This window comes from Taeniopygia guttata, chromosome 7, assembly GCF_048771995.1.
Source record: "Taeniopygia guttata chromosome 7, bTaeGut7.mat, whole genome shotgun sequence".
In the NCBI taxonomy this organism is placed as follows: domain Eukaryota; kingdom Metazoa; phylum Chordata; class Aves; order Passeriformes; family Estrildidae; genus Taeniopygia; species Taeniopygia guttata.
This window is the reverse complement of record NC_133032.1, coordinates 32,150,799-32,171,323: the sequence shown is the minus strand read 5'-3', so window position 1 is coordinate 32,171,323 and position 20,525 is coordinate 32,150,799. Positions and strand designations below refer to the sequence as shown.

General features: G+C 42.1%; 1 protein-coding gene across 1 annotated transcript; it reads right to left on the bottom strand.

Annotated features, from left to right (window-relative positions):
• Positions 1 to 9,993: 9,993 nt before the first annotated feature.
• GPR39 (G protein-coupled receptor 39) lies at positions 9,994 to 11,445 on the bottom strand. Its single transcript, XM_041717674.2, has one exon. The coding sequence runs from the start codon at positions 10,996 to 10,998 to the stop codon at positions 10,024 to 10,026; it is 975 nt and encodes a 324-aa protein (XP_041573608.2). The 5' UTR covers positions 10,999 to 11,445; the 3' UTR covers positions 9,994 to 10,023.
• Positions 11,446 to 20,525: the final 9,080 nt, after the last annotated feature.

Sequence of the window (20,525 nt, the reverse complement as noted above, 5' to 3'; positions counted from 1 at the left end):
GCACCAAGGGGGACTTGTGTGGTCCCAGCACACCTTTCTCAAAACTCCCTTTAGGAAAAAGATATTTGAAAGGTATCTGAAATGTTCAGCTTGCTTAGGCTTGCTGGACCTTGCAGGTTCAAGCAGTCTCCCAAAGGAGGATACAGAGACACACAGGCCACACCAAGGAGCACCAAACATGACTTTTCTATTCCAATCTTTTCCCTCCAAACCAGCAGTCCTTGGCTTTATGGCCAGAGATGTGTCTCCACTCCCAGTACAGGCAACCACACCACAGACTTGCAGTCACATTCTGTACCCCAAAATGATCACATTCTGTACCCCAAAAACTGAATGAGTTCGGTCCCACTCTCCACTTGTAAAACTGTCCCTGGCCATGTCCTTCTCATGATTAGAAATTTTCTCATTTCTGTCTGTGCTCATTCATGGTCCCTATGGACCTATTAGTTCTTGTGCCAATGTTCTCATTTAGATCAATGCAGAGAACATGGCAGTATTTTGTAATATCAGAGTGTTTGCACTGTAGGACAATGTTTCCTAAATTGTCAATATGTTCTTAGTAATAGAAAAGAATGCATTCAGATGTTGGCTTGGACCAGGAGACAAATAGAAAGGGGAAATTTAAATTCCAAGTCGCTATCAAAAAGCTTTTTAGAATTCAGCAGACGTGTACATGAGCAGGAGGCAGGAAGAGGGAAGGGAATCCAGCCAATGGAAAGCTTCAGTCTCCAGACATTAACTTCAAACAATGAGCTCCCAAGGCTGCCTCCAAGTACACCAGGTGGGGAAAATTTCCAAGAGAGGGAACAAGGGAAGCACCGAAGGCAAGAAGAGGAATACAGTCACAAACCTCCACAGGCACAAACACTGCTCCAGCTGAGGGGGGATGGCCCTTTGTGCCCACCAGAGCAGCAGTTTCAGAAGAACTTCCTCATTTTGCTCTTCTATTGCTGTTTTTTCATTGGTTCTTTTTATAGCAAATCTATAGTCAGCATGGATTTAAAGCTCTTTACAAGTGGACTTAATCAAGGGTACTACAACTTTCAGACTCAAATCTCTAGGCTAAGAGGAAGGTGTGCAGGCTGGAGGGAATGTTCTTGTTCTGCAACTGTAGGCAATTGCAAACTGCTTGACATGACCTGACTTAAACAGGCTGGGCTCCTTGGGCAGTGTCTGAACATGCTAAACATGCCAGGCTTAACCCATTGCACAGTGAGATCAGACTGATTGTGCCCAGAGTCACGCTGCATATGGCTGTTTGTCAATCCCTTTTGCAAGGTTTTCAAACCAGGGTACAAACCAGATCTTCCTCTTTCCTTGGCACTCACTGCCCCACTGTACAGATAACTCGGAGCCAGCTGAATTCTTATGTTTGCTACATTAAACAATGCAACCTCTTTTTAGCTTCTGTTAAAGATCTATCTCTCCATTCTCCAGCCATCTTGGTAGCCTTTTTTTCCTCCAACCTCAATATGGGTAGTTACACATTGCATATTTTCAAAAGCTCAAGTTTAAAAATACATATATTCTAAACCATTAAGCTTCAGTAGCTAACTTACTCCTCTAGAATCATCATCCAAGATTTCAAAAGTTTGTGTATGTCTGAAAATGGTAATACATGCTTTTACACACTTTGGCAGAAGCTGATGCCATCATTACAAGCACTCAGCCTTAGGTATTTTGGCTTTCAAGACAAAACAATCCCTTAAACAACATCTTATGAGCACCTGTGACACAACCCATTTCACCCATTTTAGACAAGCATTTCTTTGAAGCAATCAGAAAGGTCTGCTGAGTAAACCTGTGACAGAAAGTCAGAAGGCTTTTAGCAATTTCACTGTCTGAAGGACAAGGGCAAGCAGCAGCGTGCTTGCTTTTGACTTCTGTTTGACCTTCATCACACAACGCTGCTTCTTATCTCATGGCTAAAACCTGACATGTTAAAAGTTGTGTTCACAAGAAAGTCTGTTTGAATATCTGTGTACTCTGTTGCTGATGTACTGCAACCTTTAGCTACCTTAAAAGTTTTATTCTGATTTTTGGTTCACTCTTAGCAGATTCAAGAGCTTTCTTCTATAGAAATCTTTAAGCATTACTAAGAGATTCAGCCAGTGGGGACCTTCATTCTCAGTGTCTTTATAAGGGACAAATGTCAGCTTTCTTTTCAAACTTAGGGAGCTCAAAAGTTGTCTTTATTGGAGAGAAAGACGATGTGAAGCACAGGAATTGTAACATCAGCAAGTACTGGAGCTCATAAAACAAGACACGTTTTGGTGTACATACAACAGAGACAAGTAACACACCCAGAAATGAACACCTTTTTTTTCTTAAAAAGTTGACATTTTAGGGGCAGAAGGATGTGGGAAAAAATAACCATAATTTGAGGGAAAGCATTTCAATCCCTTTTTTTTTTTTTTCTTGTCTACTCAAAATTTTTGTTCTACCATCTTAAAAAGCTCATGTTCCTGTTCCTGGCTGCAGGCAGACAGATTACATGCCTGGTTTTGCATATACAGAAAGTTTCATATTGAAAGCAGACATACTGGGACAGAGCTAGGACTCATCTATCTGCCCATTAATTTCTCTCTGTGATAATCCCACACACAGATCTGCAGGAGAAGGAACAAGGGATTTTCCTGCTCTATTCACACCAAGGTCTTGACAGTATCAGGAGTTTCTAGAGTGGAGACTATATCTTGTTCTTATCAGCTCTATCCTTCAAGGTTATATTTAACCTCTTTTAGGGTCTCATTTTTACATCTGGCTTCCACAACAGAGACTTTCACAATTTAAATTTTGTGCCTTAGGGTAAAAGGGCAGTTACAGCAGTAATTGCAGTTACAGCAATTAGAAGAATTAAATAGATGATTATATTATATAATTTTTATATAGAAGGCATAGGTATATACTGAACTCCGGGGATTTGGTTATGAAGGAGCAATCAAGAAAGTCTTCTAATATTTCTTCAAATCAAAATCACCTTCAGCAGCACCACACCAGACATACCACAAAAGGTCTGGGCATGAGGTGGCTGCTCATTTAGCTGTGTAAGACAATAATTACACTGAACAAAAAGCAAGCTGGCAATAATATATGGAGGAGCAAATCAAGGTGGATTTGCAGAAATGCTGTGTGAGCAGCGACAAAATATTCACACTACCCTCTGAAAAGGGGCTGAGCTCCTTTGCAAGGTTCAGCTAGAGATTGGAGCAGATGCTGCCCAATCAAACGTGGGAAAAGAAAGCCATTTACAGGATAGATGGCTAAGAAATGTTAACTTCTCTAATGAATCCCTGTTGTTTTTATACTGATGATTAAAGTTTCGTTTCCTGGTAATTGTTAGACGTTGTCCCTGTTTGCAGGTGGTTGTCAAGTGCTTTCTGAGCACTCACAGAACTCTCCCTGCATGCTTCTGTAACAACATCCACCTGCTGATGGATCCCCACTCCAACATCATATCTGCATTTCAACTTAATTTCCTTATTCTAAAAATTGAAAAGAACAAAAATGCTAGGTGCTTTTAAGAGGGAATTAATGCAACAACGAGAATCTCACAGACAGCTGAAGAAGAAACATGGAGAAGTTAGCTCATCACAGTACCAGACCTCTTTCTCAGTTTCACCTTTCCTTGAAAGTCACAATTCATAAGATTAAAAGGTTCTTGGCAGACTCATTTAATCCATAATATTCTGGCCTTGATTACTCATCCATGAATAGCAGAGATCAGAAGGATAACTGCTTTCTCACCTAAGCAGTATAAGCTTATGATACCCTCAAAAAAGGCTGGAAAACTGCTACAGCACATTGTGCAAAATGGAATTTGAAATCTCTGTTTATCTTCAATGGTTTAGGAACGCACCTGCTACAATGAAAGGGAAAAAGTCTTTAAGATACTGGTCAGTTCTCAGCTTCTTACACAAATGTTGCCTCCAGTAAACCAAGAGGTTAGGTAGGATATCACAGAACCATGGAATGATTTGTGTTGGGAGGGACTGTAAAGCTCATTTTGCTTCAGCCCCCTGCCATGGACAGGGACACTTCCATCGGACCAGGTTGCTCCAAGCCCTGTCCAATCTGGCCTTGGCCATCCTGTCCTTCAGGAGTGTCAGCCACATCACTCAGCTTGGTGTCATCTGCAGATGTGCTGAGGGTGCACTCAGTGGGACACCCTGAGTCATTAAGATAATAAATAACAAAATTGAAAGCTTCACTAATGAACGCACAGATACTAAAGTTCTTCCCCATTAAAATTCACAGGCTTGCAATCACTGTTAAAAGATAATGGCCCCAACATCAGATAGGAAAACAAAAGAATTAATTACAGGAGCTGTGGTATAATTTGAATATGAAAAAACAGAGGATAAGATAATGCATTTAGCTTTCACAGGTGAAGATTCCAATAAATTATCTGTAAATTTCCCACAAATGACTCCTACCTACTGACACTGGGGAGTTGCAAGAGCAATCTACATTTGAGATGGCATCTGGCTCAGAAGAGAGAGCAAGAAAACAGAGAAACTGGGAAATTAATGCTTAAAACATTAATCTCTTGACCAAAGAATGAGGGCAGTAGAAGTTAATCCACTTCATACCTGTAGCAACATCTGTGTTTCTCCACTTTGAGAGAAATAAATCTTCCTGCTTTTTTATCCACTCTTAAGAAAAAGACATTTCCCAAGGCTTCTACTTGTAAGAAAAGATGTCTTGGGGAGGGTTTGCCATGATACAGAGTGTATTTTTCAGAAGCTGAGGTGACACAGCCTGTCCTCAACTCCAAAGGCAGCAGTCCCCTGCCTGTTTCTTGCCACAGTGAGGGATATTGCCTGAACTTCCCTAATTCCTTCTCTTAGCATTTACCTAGGAGTGCCAGAAGAACTAAGAGCCACTAGGTTTATTAACTACAGCTTGTAAGAGAGAGAGAGATTAATAATATTAAGTTTAAGGCCAACACAGGTAATGGTCCTTAACAAGGCTTAAAGACTTTGGGCAGCTGTAAGTACAGGGCAGAAGTACTTCAGGAATAGCTGGGCACTCATCTTTGGGCAGCACAGAGGCTGAAGCACAAAGAGCAGGTGAAATCCCAGCTTCAGAGCAGGTGAAATCCCAGCTTCAGACAGGTGAAATCCCCGTTTACTTGTGGGCATCAGGTGAAGGACAGAAGCGTGGCCACAACTCTAGCAAAGCACCACTAAAGCTCTCATAGCCCTCATGGGTTTCCCATGCAAAACCAGCACTCAGGTGTCCCCAGAGACCCTACCTGCCAAGGTATCATATATGGGGAATTATGTGAATTACATTAGTGGTGAATCTGCTCCTCTGACTACAGTATTTGCAGGGTGAGGTTGTTTTCAAAGCTGCAGACTTTTCATGCTGAAGCAATTTTTAAGTACTCTAATGCAAAGTGTAATCACACATTGATTTTTCCATTAAAACTACAAAAATCTTAAATACCTTGGGGGTGCTGGCCTCAATTAGTCCCTATTCTTCCATTCTATTTCTCTTGGTGTTATTTTGCCATCCCTCAGTGTAGGAGGAAAGGAAGAATGTCCACTTATGCCAAAAGCACAATCTTCTATTACATGAGTCCAGTTAAAAGCAGGGCTAGATAAATTGCTTTCTGTACAATAGGGAGGAAAATTATGCTGGGCTCTCCCTATGTTCCCTTTTAAATTGCTGTGTGGGAAACCTGAACATACAGATGTCAGGATTTTGGAAGTTTGCCTTGAGTCTATTTTTTTTTTAACTGACAGAAGTTCCCTCACTCTTCAGAGAAGATTATTTGTACACAATTGCCCTCAGAAGCCATCATCCCTCAACGCAGCCTTTCCATTGTCACCTGTTGAATAGCTGAGCTTCAGTTTTGTGCTACCAGCATTCAACAGGACTGATTGGTTTTGCCACTGACACCAGGTTAATGCTTTTGCAGAGAAGAGGAAGACAAATTTTACCAAACACTAGCAGGAAAATAATTTGCTTTTATCACTTTTCCAAGAAGCAGAACATAAAAGATAAAGCTTCCTAGCTACAGAGGGTGGATGCCCCAAACTCTGGTCTGTTGGTCTAAGTGTCCACCCATTTCAGTGCACTGAGCCTTCTACTTGTCTTGTGGAATTCAAAGCTCTGCTCAGGAAAACATATGGATGGAATCGCCATACAGAACACAGAGAGATTAAAATCATATCCAGCTTACAGTGTACCTATCTTCAGACATGTCTGCAGCAAGGTGCCTGAAGAAAGGCAGCTCGATGGAATGATTAAAGAAATTAACCAAGAGGAGTCAATGAAGTGAGTTTAAAGAACGTGGGCTGCAGCTGTGTTCTGGGATCTCATAAATTAGGTTATTCTTTTCATTTTTGTTCTATCCCTATCCTTTAGCTTTTTCAGTAGGGAAAAACCCAGCCAAATTCCAGCCTATGAAGAAGCATCTAATTTTCCTGTAACAGAAGTCTATTGTCGAATTACAGTGTGTCTGAGTCATATCTAGATGACAACCACGCATTTTTCACAACTACTTGAAGAACTCTGAAGTAATTTGCCAAGTGCCTTACAAAATACACTTCTTCAGTGATCTTTTGAGAGCCTATTTCTACACATAATACCTTTATTCTGAGCAGAGCATTAAACTGCCAGCAGCAGTATATGGGAAGAAAATGGTGCTCTATCTGAAGTTCCAAGAGATCCTTTGAAGTTCTGAGTCAAGATTTCATCAAGATTCAGCTAATGACACAGTAAAGCTGGTCATGGTGTTTACAGAGGCTTTGGTACTGTTATAGAACAGCCTGGCATTGCTTTAACAGCCACCAAAAAAGTGGCATGGCCTTGGTCAGGTCTGACTTCCTCCTACCTAGCTCTTCCAGCCCTTCCTTTCTGCCCTTTTTTTTTTTTTTTTTTTTTTTTTTTTTACTTTGAGACAGGGACCACCACTGCCACTACCTTCAGGTTGACACTCAGTGTATTCGACACAATTAAGTGTTACACCACATTATAAAAATTAAAAACCTCCACTATACTGCCTTTCTCAGATGAAGGTTATAACTGCTGTAGGTTATAACAAATTCCCTTGCCTGCTTATTAAAAGAGCTGTAGGATATCTGCTGTCCAGGCAAAATTCATCCTTCATCAGATGGTCCCAAAGCAGAAAAGTTGCAGGTCTGTAGAGGTGGGAAAGAGAGAACAGTGGGAATTTCCTGCCTCACATGTCCCAGGGGAGGTGATGGTGCTGGATGGTACCAACAGGGCCTCCAGCTGAGCAGGTCCAGCATCAGCTCTGGTTTCTGCAGTCTGCTGCAGCTACAGCAGTGCTTTAATGCATCAACACTTCCATAGCAGCCAGATCACTTTGATATTTCTCTCTTCTGGATGGAACATCTCAGGAAGGACAGATGTTTCATCATGGACAGGAGATAGAAAAATGCTGCCCAGATGTCAACTGGCAAAGCACCCACCATGCCCAGCAGCCCCACTCAGCAGACCTGTGGAAACAAGAGGAGTGCTGCTCCAAAGGGCCAGCTGGAAATGTATAATACAGAGAAAGAGGATGTGGCAGCACTGATGGACTCTCATTTCAATGTCTGTACTGTGGTAGGCTTGAGGTGGCTTTATGCAAAATGATCAAGGCTTTTAGCAGAAGCTCAAGCTGAAGCTGCCAAGGGAAATGGCACTGAAGCTTTAGAACCAAAACTTTTTCAGCTGGGCTCATCAGAACTCACTCTGTTGTAGAGTCAGGCCCAGTGTGATGACAAACCACACAGCTGGTTTTGTACAAACATGCAGGACAATGACCAGATTGGTGTAGCCATGGCCAGTGAGCAGGCACTGCTGGTGGTGCCTTCCCTCCAGCAGCTCCTCCCATACTGCTTCCCTTTCCCAGTGTTAACACTTCCTAAAGATTCTCAACTTCCTTTCAGCTATGGAAGCACTCTTTTTGTAATATTTATAATTATTGCACTAGTTGGAGCCCTCTTTTATGGAATCCTTCCTTTACATTCCTTTTCTGTGTTTGCTACAATCCACTTCTAACATTTATAAGATTATAAATATTATAAATATTATTATAAATTATATACTTATTATAAATTATATGTTCTCCAAACCCACCTTTTCTTGAGAGCTCTCTGCTACAGTGCTGGGGCCTCAGCTCAGGTGTTGGAGCAGCAAGAGGTCCCCAGTGTCACCTTGTGACCATTTAGGTGGTCACTGCCTTCATGGCCATAGGAGAAAGACAAGATCAAGTAGCCACAAAGACTAAATTGATCCCTGTCAGGGTGGGTCAAGAGTATTAAGAGGTTTTAAATACTGTTAAAAGCTTGCATTTCATGAAAGAGCCAAGTGGTTTCAGACTTATTTCAGCTACCCACTTTCTTCAGTGGTGTCATGCCACCCAGAGCCCCTCCTGCAAGCATCAATACCATCTGTGGCAAGTAATGTTTCACTTTCAACATTTACAATTAATTTCCATGAATGTTCTCAAGTGCCACACAATAACATGACACTAAAAAAACATTAGTTCCTCCCGGTGTCATCCTCTACTTAGCTTTTTCTCATAGTCAGATTTATGATTTTAATCTCTGTTTTATAGAACTTATCACTTTTAACAACCAGAAGAAAATGCTAAATTGTTTTTATTGCTGTTAGATGTACAAAGACACGATGCTATATACCGTCATTTACATTTCACATTAAAAGTGAAATATGCTGTGAATGTAAAAGTACTGGTTTTAATTTGACCCATCTGTTAAATGAAAAACAAAGAGGACTTCTAAATCACAATATTTAAATTCAGCAATTTGTAAACAATTTATATGTTCATTTCTTCTGGGTTAAAACTGCCCTAAAGCATCACTGTTATGAAATCTCCAAATTAAATTGCTTTGCATTGTTCTCAGAAATGCAAGCCAGAGTTTCTTCCTGCGCAGTTTATTAATTTATTCCTCAAGCCAAGTAAATTAGTGAGACTTGTATTAAGAGTCTTGCCACTAAAATAATTTTGGGGTACAGAACTCTTTTAACAAACCACAGATGGGGCCTCTCCACACCTTGTGAGAAGAGATGATTTTCATTCCAGCTTCATTGCCTGACACGCACCATGGCAAAAGCAGGACTTGATGAGGAAGCAGAGTATCCTCAGGGGGAAAAAAATATTGAAAAGGAGGAAAGAAATAATGCAAAATCTAATCTACTGAAAGCTGTAGAAGTGGACAGGTGCACGAATTTCAAGTCCTTCTCTGCCATATCAGAGCACCAAAAAGCAGCACAGAAATACTGGGCCTACTGTGCATTCCTACCCTAGATGGTTCATTTATTATACCCAGCATCACAATAAGTGACCCAACAAAACAGGAACTTACAGAAATGCAGGCAGGACATGATTAAGCCTATCAGACTGTCAACAAACGTAGAGACTGCATGGATCACTGCCCAGAAAGATTCCAAGCTGGTGGAATGACGGCTCAATTAGGTTTTTGTCTGATGAATGTGGCGAGACAGATCAGAATCAAATATAATTCCAGGGTTACAGGCCTTCAAATAAAACCAGAGGGAAAAAAATTCGAAGAGGGTGACCGCAATTTGTGAGACCACCAAATCAACGCTCCAGTCCGGCTTCCTTAATGCTCAAATGCAACACAGCCACAAGTGCTGAGGCTGGGAACTCTCCAAGGAGCATCCTGAATCAACAGGGAAATGCCTTCAGAGAGAGACAAGCTTGAGATCTTGCAAGACAGTCTTCCCTCCCATCAGCAGCCTTACTAAATACACTCATATTTGTAATTTACTGGGAAAACATCCAAGTAGAGCTTCTTTCTATCCAGGCAACTGCTGCCTATTCCTACCCCAAAGGTCAAGCTGCAACAGCCTGTCACGCATACTGCTGCATGTAGGCATGTAATAAAATCCAATAAAAATAGCAGACAGTAAGTGGATTTTTCCTCCTTTTCCCCTCCCTCCTGTTCTAATGACAAAAAGAACCAAAACCATACAGAAACATCAGGCTTCTTGAAACTTCGCAACCAAAAGTATTATCCCTCATTTTGCACTACTTTCAAACCCCTTGGGAGAGCTTGGTGAGATAAAAACGGAGGTTTCTGGAAAAGTGGAAAGAGAGGGGAGGCAGAGTAGGACATGGCTCTTACCCAGGAATAAAGTGATCTGTTTCCTGGAGCTCTTGCCCTCCGAACTTTCACTTTTCCTTAGGTACTCCTCCTGGTGCTTTAGTCCACCCTTCACTGCCACTGTCCCTTTCTTGTGGATCATCAGGGCTTGCATCATGCTGTGGCACATGAAGGTGACAGACCCCAGCACCACGATGTACACAGCAAAGGCGCCGAAGATGCTGGCTTGAAACAGAGACCACTTGGAGGAGAGGCAGGTGCAGATGGTCATGTTGTGCTTCAGCTCAGGAATGTAGTGCCTGGGAGTAGGCCTGACACAGGAACTCGTTCTCTCGTAGCCCTCGATGACCTCCAGGGGATACTCCGTGCCCATGGCGAAGAGCAGGGGCAGAGCCACGATGACAGATGTGCCCCAGACGAAGGCAATGAGCAGCTTCACCGTGCGGGGTCCCGACACGGCCTTGAACCTGAAGGGGTGGCAGATGGCCACGTACCTCTCGAAGCTGAGTGTGGCCACGTGCAGCACGGTGGCATAGCTGCAGGCCTCGAAGAGGAAGTAGTAGAGCTTGCAGGCAATGTTGCCATTGGGGGTAGAAAAGGGGCTCCAGATGGCACTGAAGAACTCCACGGGCATGCCCAGCAGGATGACCAGCAGGTCAGAGCAGGCCAGGCTCACCATGTGGTCAGTGACCTCCTTCTGCAGGTAGCCTTTCCTCTGCAGGATCCTGGTGACTTTGATGGTGATGCTGTTGCCCAAGAGACCCGCGACAAAGATGCAGATATAGATTAAAGCCAAGGTGATCTTGACCCACAGAGCCACCTCAAACTCCGGGACATGGCTGTGGTCGATGAGAGGAGAACAGTCTGAAGAGGGTCTCTCTCCTGCCATGAGCAGTCCCAGGGTAGAGGAGGTGCTCTCCTGCCTTCTCCAACTTTCAAGTTCACAGCAAACAGATCCTTCCTCACTTTGCCCCAGAGCCACACATGTCCGAGCAGTCAGGTACAAGAGTGTGTCTCAACCAGCCACACCCGTGGGGATTGTTGGTTTGTGAGCAACAGCCTCTGAGTCAGTAAATTACACAGAAAATTCTTTCAGCTCTTACCTTTCTTTATAGCAAACACCTCTTGCGCTTTTTTGGATTTTCCTCCTCCTTTCTCCACGGGGTGAAGCCTCTGTTCTCTAGCCCTTCATGGTGTGAACTGCTCTGCTTTCCACGCTTGCCTGTTCCCCAGCAAGCAAAGCAGCTTTTGGTCCTGGCCCCAGCAGAAGTCAGAGTCTGTGTGGTTAACTGTTAACCATTAACCAAAATCTTGGCTATCCTTAGTCATTGGCAGCACAGCAGGTCTTGAGAGAGGAAAAAAAATAAAAAAAAGCAATCCCCTCATATTTGAAAATCACTTCCTGTCACAGGAAGAGCTGTTTCTCCTAAAACTGTGGTTTGGTTGTCAGGTTAAGTGTGTGAATGGTGTTGAAGAGAAAGTATCTCCTCCTGAGTTTAACATTCCCTGGGCTTCGGACTTCAGTGCTGCATGTGTTACTGCCCACATGCTTCAGTACTTCACATTTCCTTCAATGGAGACCTCAGCATCTGCAGTGCTGCTTATGGAGCCTGTGCAGCCACAGACTGATTTACATCAACAGGAGGTTCTGGTTTTCAGCTGCTGCTAATGAACTGGTAGCTTCTTAAAATAACTGCTTAGACAGACTCTAAAGAGGCTTCTTGGAAGTTACAAAATAAAATGAGCTCTAGATTTAGACATGTGGATTGTTTCCCTTCAAGTTTCCATCTTCTCATGTTAGATTACAAAAATAACCAAGTCAGTAATCCCAGTCATGCCAGTGCTTTCAAATAATCTGGAGTAGCAGGGATGGAAATGTTCTTCCTCCTCCTGTGTCTCACCCCAGGGGGAAAGAATTGAATGCAGTCTTTAGTTTTAGTTTCAAACCATAGCATTGAAGGCTCCCAAGGTAACCCCTAGAAACATTTAATTAGAGGGTGTATATATAGATTAGGAAACCTTTAAATTACAGTGCAAAACGACAGTACAGTTTTTGCAGCTGTAATGGAGAGAGACCCAGTACAGTGATCTGCTCCAGTGCCAAATCTAAGAACAGTGGGCTCACAAAGTGATTTTTATTAACTAGACAAGCTCGTGTGACACTTGCAGCTCATGATAAAAGAGAAACATTAGGAAGTTTTATTAAACAGTCTCCTCACATTCAGTGGTTATCACTGTACCTCAGCAGCCCAAGTACACAATAAACAAAAAGATGCCCCAAACAGGATAATCAGCACCTGTTTCTGTGCATTATTTATGCATTTCAGTTTCCAAAAAATCACCTCAAACCTGGCAGAACTTCAAGCTGTGTAGTCCCAGTCATCTTTCTTTACATTTGATAATTCACATTTGTTCTGCTCAGACAAGCTTTCTATTATTACCCCATTTCTTTCACTTAATTTTACTTTATAAAAATGTGAACAAAGATTACATATGCATGACTGAATTGTGAAAATGAAGCTAATTAAAATTTGCTGCTTACCATCAAAAGGGAAAAGGAAGAGAGAGAGAGAGCAAAAGAGAAGGCCCAGCAGGATTAGATCTCCTCCTTTTTCTTCCACACCAATTATAAAATGCAGAACACAATTTTACGTTTTCAATATTATCTTTAGAACATACACAAAGTTTATTAAGTTTCTAATAAAGAGCTGGTGCCACAAAGGGGATAGAAAGGAAAGAGACAATTGTGGATAATCATAGATGGAGACCATTAAAAATAAAAAAATTCTCCATGGGTCACTGGACTAGATAAACCAGGAGTAAGTATTCCAGAGTAAAATTACTACCGTGGGTGATTACAGAAAGATATATCTTCCTGGAGAGAGACATTTCTCCACAACTAAATATGCTTAATGCCTCTTTGTGGCATGGAGGTTAAGAGCTCACAGTCTTTACCCTGATGGATGTGATACCAGTTTATAAATTTAGGATTTTTATAATGGTCCCACCTTAGGCATTTCATTAATTTTTCCTTGATATTCTGTAGCAGTGAATACCATGAGTTAATTTCTGTGTTGTTGCCTTTCCCACAGCAGTTCTGAAGGTGAATGTGGCCTGTGCAGTTGTACCTGGGAGAACACCCCAGGGAGTCCCTCCTGCCCCCATTTGCTGCAGTTGCACACCATGACTTCAGCTGCTGAGGAGGAGGCAGGAGCGATGAGGACACAACCCACTGTGTTTCCTTCTCAAATCAGCACCCATGGGTGCTGCACGCTGCCAATCACCTGTCAGCCCCTTGGTGAGGGAGCTGAGCCTCCTGGGGATGCAGATCCCACGGGCTCAGGGTGCTGCTGGCTCTGTGTGCCCCCACTCAGCCACTCCATGCTCACACCAATGTCTGCAGTGATGCAGTTGTCGCTAAGAGGTGACTGAGAATGGAGCACAGAGCATCACTGAGATGGAGCACAGATTGCTGTTGCTGTAGTGCAAAAGGTGATTTTCACCTTCAGAGATAACAAAGCTGCTGTTGTTATCCAACAGAGTGTACAAGGTTTCCCAGAGGGCTGTTTTGCTTTCTTGCTTGGTTCTTGGATACCACCATGGTGAAAAGCCTTTGGGGCAGAAGAGAGCAGAGCTTTACCATCCATCCCCTGTGTGATCCATCCATCCAAGCTGCCCTGGTGCACCTTGCAAAGCTCACCCACCACCTTGCCCCCCACCACGCCTGTGGACCAAATTTCTGCAGAGGTAAAAACTGTCAGGTAGCAAAAAATGGAATGAATGTTGGGAAAACAAACCCATTGGGCAGATGCTGTTGCATTTGGGTAAGCAGGTTGCAGATTAACCCTTTCCAGGGTGCAGGGCCAGGCTGCTCCTGCCTGCCCAGCCCTTCTGTTAGCATTCAGGAGCACACATAATCACGGAATATGATTATCTGCAGGTGCTTTTATTGAGAGCTCTGGGAATCAGGGGTACAGACCCAAATCTGACTCTGACATGGCTTTCGAGCTGAAGGTATTTTATATTCTATCGTTATATAACTTACATATTAATTATTAAACTTATATTGTTCTATTGTATACATTGACATGAGTTTCTCGTGGTCTTTCTCAGGCCCCTGACCACAGTTTCTCGTGATTATTCTTACGATTAAACAATTATAATAATTTTAATTATTATAATTAGTAATTATATATTAATTATATATATAATAATTAGTAATTATATATATAGTAATTATATTTAATTACTAAACAATCATCCCATCTAACAATTATATCATTTATCATGTACTAGCTACACAGATGCAGTTATAGCAAGGTACCTAGGGTATTTATTTTTTTTTTCAGGGCCTACTAAACATAATTTTCCTTTTAACCCTAAATCCCCATGATTTTAAAACCCTTTTACTATCACTTCCCTCCCCTGCTGCGCCAGGCTGGTGCAGCATCACCCCAGTAACCCCAGGGTTACTGCCCAAGTGCCAGGCTGCTCTGGCTGGCACTCAGGCACTGCCACACTCCGTTATCGCTGCAGAATTATTCTCGATAGCTGCGTTGTGAATATGCAAATCCACCTTAATTGGCTACGCTAATCACACTGCTCTGACTGGTTTCTGTTCTCGACTGTTCAAGCTACTTGAGAGGAACAAAGGAAATATCTCGGTTTCTTGCTTCCCTTCGCTTAAAACTCTAAAACCTAAATGAAAAAGGAGAGCTATCTCAAAAGCAAAGAAAATGAGGCTGTGAAAAGGATTAACTTTTTTTTCAGATAAAAACACATTGACTTTTTTTCTTGCCAGTCTTTACCATTTCCCATCTCAGCAAACCTCTTGTCCCCAGAATAGCTGTGATACCTTTGTCTTGCCAGTATTTGTTTAGAGAAAGTGAATCCTGGGCTTGTTCGATTCCCTTTGAAACACAAAGTAAACAAAATGAGATTGCTGTTCTGCAGTGACAGCTACTCTGATCTGCACAGGCAGAGGGGAAAGTGCTGCAGGAATGAAAGGAAGAAGCAACGCAGACAAAAGTGAAATGTCCGAGTGATTTTAAGTGTTTTAAGAAATCAATTTGCTTAAGACAGCCCATGTTGGCTTTGTAAATTATTTTTCATTAGAAATTTAAATAATTAAAGACAGCTCTTAGACAATTTGAGACTTCTTTCTGTTTTCTGGAATCTCAGAAGCCTCTTTACCCTTGAGATCCCTTTCTATTCTTCTGATGGGTTATTCTTGAATCATATTTTTCTCCTTTGGAAGATTATTGTGATAGTTAATAATATAAATAAATACAAGCCCTTTGTGAAATTTATTTCTTATTAATTTCCCTGGGAGTTTGGGTTTGGGTGAAACAGTTTAGCAACCATTGTGCTGTTAACTGCTTGTCTCCTCTTCTGGCAGCACGAGAGACTGGGTTATGTGAGCTGGGCAGTGGATCTTCCATGTAATCTGAATATCCATATTGAATTCTAATGGAATTAGATTACCTCCACAAAGGTGGCACGTGGAAAGCTGGCAACTTTTATTCAGCCATGTGCAGGCTTTACCTGCTGTAATGCCATCCTCTTGGAGCAGTGCATTGTGTTTGCTTATTTGGAGGAGAGAGACAGGATTTCAAGAGTGCTTCCAGGATACACAGTGAAAAAGGTCTCTGCTCCAAATCATTCCATCTAAATAAATAGATGAAAGCACTTTTCTGCTTGCAGTGTGTTTTATAAATTGGCAAGCAACATGAGAAGAAACTGGGGACGGTGAGAATAAATGGTTTATCCAAGATACAGAAAATCTGTGCAACACCTGAGACTCCTCACCAATACACTGGATTCCCGCTAACTTCCTCACATGACCTACAGCACCCAGACTGCTGGGCAAGAAATGCACTTCCACATGCCTTCACTGGCTGCTCTGGTGCTTTTAATTGGTGTTAATTCATGGTAATTAAAGCACGAGTACAGCACCAAAACACATAACACAGTCATATCTGGAGCTGTTGAACAATGCACCACCTGCTGTGTGATCTCCCTGGTAAATTAGACATTAAAGCTGTTCAAAGCCTTCACTCAATTGCAACGCTGTCTGAAGTAAACCCAGTGCACCAGGAGCTCTGTGCTTTGCTGTGGGCAGGTGGAAGAGCACTTTGCCTGGCAAGGAAGTGAAAGGGTTAATGCTCCACCCTTGGAGCAAGGGAAGAGATGTCCTTCTCTGTCCCTTAACAGCAGGAGGTTTGGGCAGGCTGAGAAGAGGCCACCAGTCCTGGCCCTAAATGGAGAGCAGCTGATTAAACAGGCTGGAAATTGCAGGTAAATCTGAAATGAGATGGTCCTTTTTGCATCCTTTGGGCATGAGGCACCAAAGAAAATGAGCTTATTTATATCCCAGGCCTGAATAAGGAGCCAACACATACACTAAGCCCAGGTCCCAATAATCACAAATCAACTGTATTGAACTCACATCCAGAAATATCTGCCAGGCTTGCCTCTCTCTGAAGCACAGTGGCACCAAAGCACATTTGGTTCAACAAATCTCAGTCTTGGGGCACAATCCCCAGCACACTGAATCAAATCCCATGCTTCTCTGTGTAGCTTCTGAAGTGCCACCTTGTCCAAATAGATGTTAATGGCTGCAAAATAAATTTCAAAGCTTCTATTTGAGAGCATGCTCAGTTCCTTGTGCCATATTTTAAGTGAAACTCTTCTGTGCAGTGTATTTTTCCAGCTCAGCTTTTAACAGAGGTTCATGCTATTGGATAAGGCTATGCTACTTCCCAAGAAAAAAAAACTTGGAATTTCTTTCTCTGGATGCAGCTCATTGCTGAAAGAGACAAGACAGAGAGAACTTCTGGGGAAATGCATCTCACATCCTGAATTCTCCATAATTTTATTTTAAAAATCTGCAAGGTCTATAATCTATGGAAATGGTTGTCACATGCAGGTACCGAAACAAAGCAAGTTCAGAGCTCTTGCTTTTTTCTATTTTTTTTTTTCTTGCTGATAAACCAACAGAGAATATTCTTAAAAAATATTGATGGTTTAATTCCAGTCTCCTGAAAAAAAATCTTTATAGAAATACTAAACCTTATTATTGGAAAAAAAAGACAAAAATTATCTCCTTTCTTGCTTCTTGTGCTTGTCATTTTGTCACAGTCAGGACTTGTACTCACGTGCCCAGCTGAGCTATTACAGAATAATTTTGCCTTTTTTCAGAACTCAGATGATGAGGTTTATCTTGAAGTAAACCAAGGAGAGCTTTTTGACTCGATTCTAAGGAGTCTTAGCAGCACATCACCACAGCAAGGACATTCCTGCCACCCTGCTCCTTCTCATTCACAATACACATGATGCCAAGATTCAAAATATCCAAGTTTTTCCTTTAAGGATCTTGTGGTTTACCATTATATAGTTAATTCCCTTGCAGAAACATCAAGAAATTAAATTTTAAATAGCTTGTAAGAAAAAAGGCAGAGTGTTTCACCTGTTGCTGTGATCTGGGCCACAAAGTTAGCAACAGTTACCTCTGGATACAGCAGGAAAATTAATATTATACAGTAATTTATGCATCTAGTAGATGCCACATCTAGGTTTCTTAGTAAAATGTGTAAATTCTGACAGAGGTGAAACCTGGCCAGAATGCAGGGCTTCAGTTCTTGTTCTCAGCAAAAACATGAGGTGAATTTGGCTCCAGGATATTCTATCACCACCAGCTCAGTGTTGACTCATGGAGGATTGCATTTTTTCTTCAGTGCATTTTAGCTGTCATTGAAATGCAGAGGCAAATATTAACAGTGTAATGGGATTGTTTGGCAATTTAGCACTTTATTGATAAATGCAAGTCAAGCAAGTCAAGCAAGGAAAGTATAAAACAAACAAACGTGCCAGTGAGTTGATCTAAATTAAGAGCACACACTTTACCTCAGAGTTAAAGTCTGTATTGCTTGAAGTGCTCATTTCTGATGGCCCTGCACAGTGTGTGTGTGGTTCATCATTTGCTTTGGGCATGCACTTATGCTCACTTTATCTGTGTAACTTCCTTTGTTCCAGAAATGCTTCTATTAAACAATGACATGGGAAGTGGCTGCTCACTGTCCTACAGATCTAAATACCAAAAATGAACAGGGAAAATAGGAAATGGGATCCCAAACTGTTTATTTCATCTGTGTTTATGTGGTTCTGCATTCTCTGTAAGTGGTTATTTAGGCACAACAGGACCACCTATGATCAATAAATTGTCAGGACTTCACACAACAGATAAGTAGAGCTCTTCTGTTTGGGAAAAATACAAAAACACCTTTGTCTGTAGTGAACTGAGTGCTTTTATATAATTTTTGAAGCATGAATTATATAAAGGTAACATGAAAATATTTTAGTTAAGCCTTTTTTTCTCTTTGTTCCCTGAATCTCTAATTCTCTCCCCCTCATCCCCAGCCCTGTTGACAATAGTTTCTATCTTTGGTCCATGCCACGCTATTCCTACTAAAACATATGCTTTGAACAGCTGGAAATGCCAATCTGCTGCCACAAGGCCTGTTGTGACACCTGACACTGTCACCCCAGGAGTGCCTGTTGCCAGTGAAGATCTTCCTCCCTGGAACCAAGACCTGATTGATGCCCTCCTAAAGCAAATGTGCAAAATATTCCTGTTGCCCTGGGAGTCCCTCTCTTCTCTGCTGACAAAAAGGGCTCCCAGCACAAACACAGCTTGGAGACAGCATGTAAAAATCTTTGTGAGTGCACCAGCTGACATAGCCCACACATTTGTGAATGTTGCTTTGATTGCCCAACTTCTCTTTGTTATTGTAGCTCCCAGTCTTTGATTTAAGAGCCATCAGGAAGAACCACTGCATGCAGAAACCAGCATGCAGACTGCTCAAGAGTCATCAGAGTTACAGGACATCCATTCAGATGAATCAAGGACTCAGGTCTAGGTCAAAGAAAATAACTCTTCCAGAATGAAGTTGCCTGGTTTCCTCCTAAATAAACATTTGATAAGGAATAGAAATTATGTGGAGACCACAGATAGTCTCTCCAGATGTTACCCAGAAAGAAGAAACTGCAATTTGTAAAAATATAAAGTTTTAACTCAGTCTTGTGTATTATGTATAGGAAGGAAAGGCTTTCTAGGGAAAAAAAAAGAAACCTGGAACTGTCAAACATCAACCAAAATCCTAAAGGGATGATAAGTCAGGAAGGTCTTCTAGAAAACGTTTTGTGTGTAACTGTTTGCAAGATTAGACTTGGTCTTGGGTTTTGTCTGCATGTCTACATAAGCAAAGTTTAAAAATGCATTTGCAAACTCTGTGTGAGATTTGCATGGAGCTCCAAAGGTTGATGACTGACTCAGGGACTCTGCAGCTCCGCTGCAGCTCCACTGCAGCTCTGGAGGCTGCACAGGACTTACAACAGAGCCCACTCCAATTTTCAGCACTCATCTCCAAAGCAAACTCTCAATAGAGGACCTGCACCCAAGAATACTCTCAGAGAGACAGAGCTGAAGGGCACCTTCCCCACAGGAAACCTGGGGTGGGCAGGAGTGCAGGTTCATGGACATCCTACTCTCTCCTGGGGTATATGGGCACAGCTTGGCAAAGGAAAGGAAATAAGGGAGCAAACCAAGAGACAGGTCTGGATTGGTGAGTGCCAGAGGATAATTGTTCTCTTGCTTGGATCAGGCTCCACAGCCTTGCAGTGAGAAACTCCTTTCTGCTGAGGTTTCTCTCTCCTTTTTGGCCCTGAATTGACAAAGAATCCCACTACCAACACCGAGGTCAAGCCTGACTACAGGGGTTGTAGGAAGCCCCAGACTGGGGACTGCTGCTCTGGAAGTTATGTAGTGCTACCATAAAAATAAATGTCAGTCTGAAATCTAAGTACTTCACATCTTTAACTCCACTGTATGGTGAATTCAGTGAGAAGGAGCTGAGGAACCACTAAATGTGATCAAAACAGCCATTTTGCTTTGTTAAATGAAAATACAAGCTCTTTTATTTGCTCCCTTTGCTCCTGGCAGTGATAATTTGCCTCCCACTCTGAAACAGTTTGGAATAGAGTATCACACCCATTGTCTGTGCTGTGTAAAGCACTATTGTTTCATTCCCTCTTTGATTGCAGCATCACCTGTGGAGACTGCTGTTTCCAAGGCATTGCATCTCTTACCTGGAACTGTGAGAAATGACAGACCCAGCTTCTCAAACTGAGGGGTGTCACATCCTTCCCAGGGAACTTGGGATGTGTCCCTGAGAACTGTGTGAAACAGAAGGAAGCAGAATCTCCCCTGAGCAGGGAGATTTCCCTCTCCCTGAGCAGGTGGCTGTAAAGCCCTTCCCCCTTTTATCCAGACTGGTAATTCCTGACTATTCTAACCTTCCAAAATATTTTCAAGTAGTCTAACCCGTGGGAAACAAGTTATTACAGATTTCTACACTA

Coding starts and splice junctions, on each gene's coding strand:
- GPR39 (XM_041717674.2), bottom strand. CDS start 10,998: ATGGCAGGAGAGAGACCCTCTTCAGACTGTTCTCCTCTCATCGACCAC.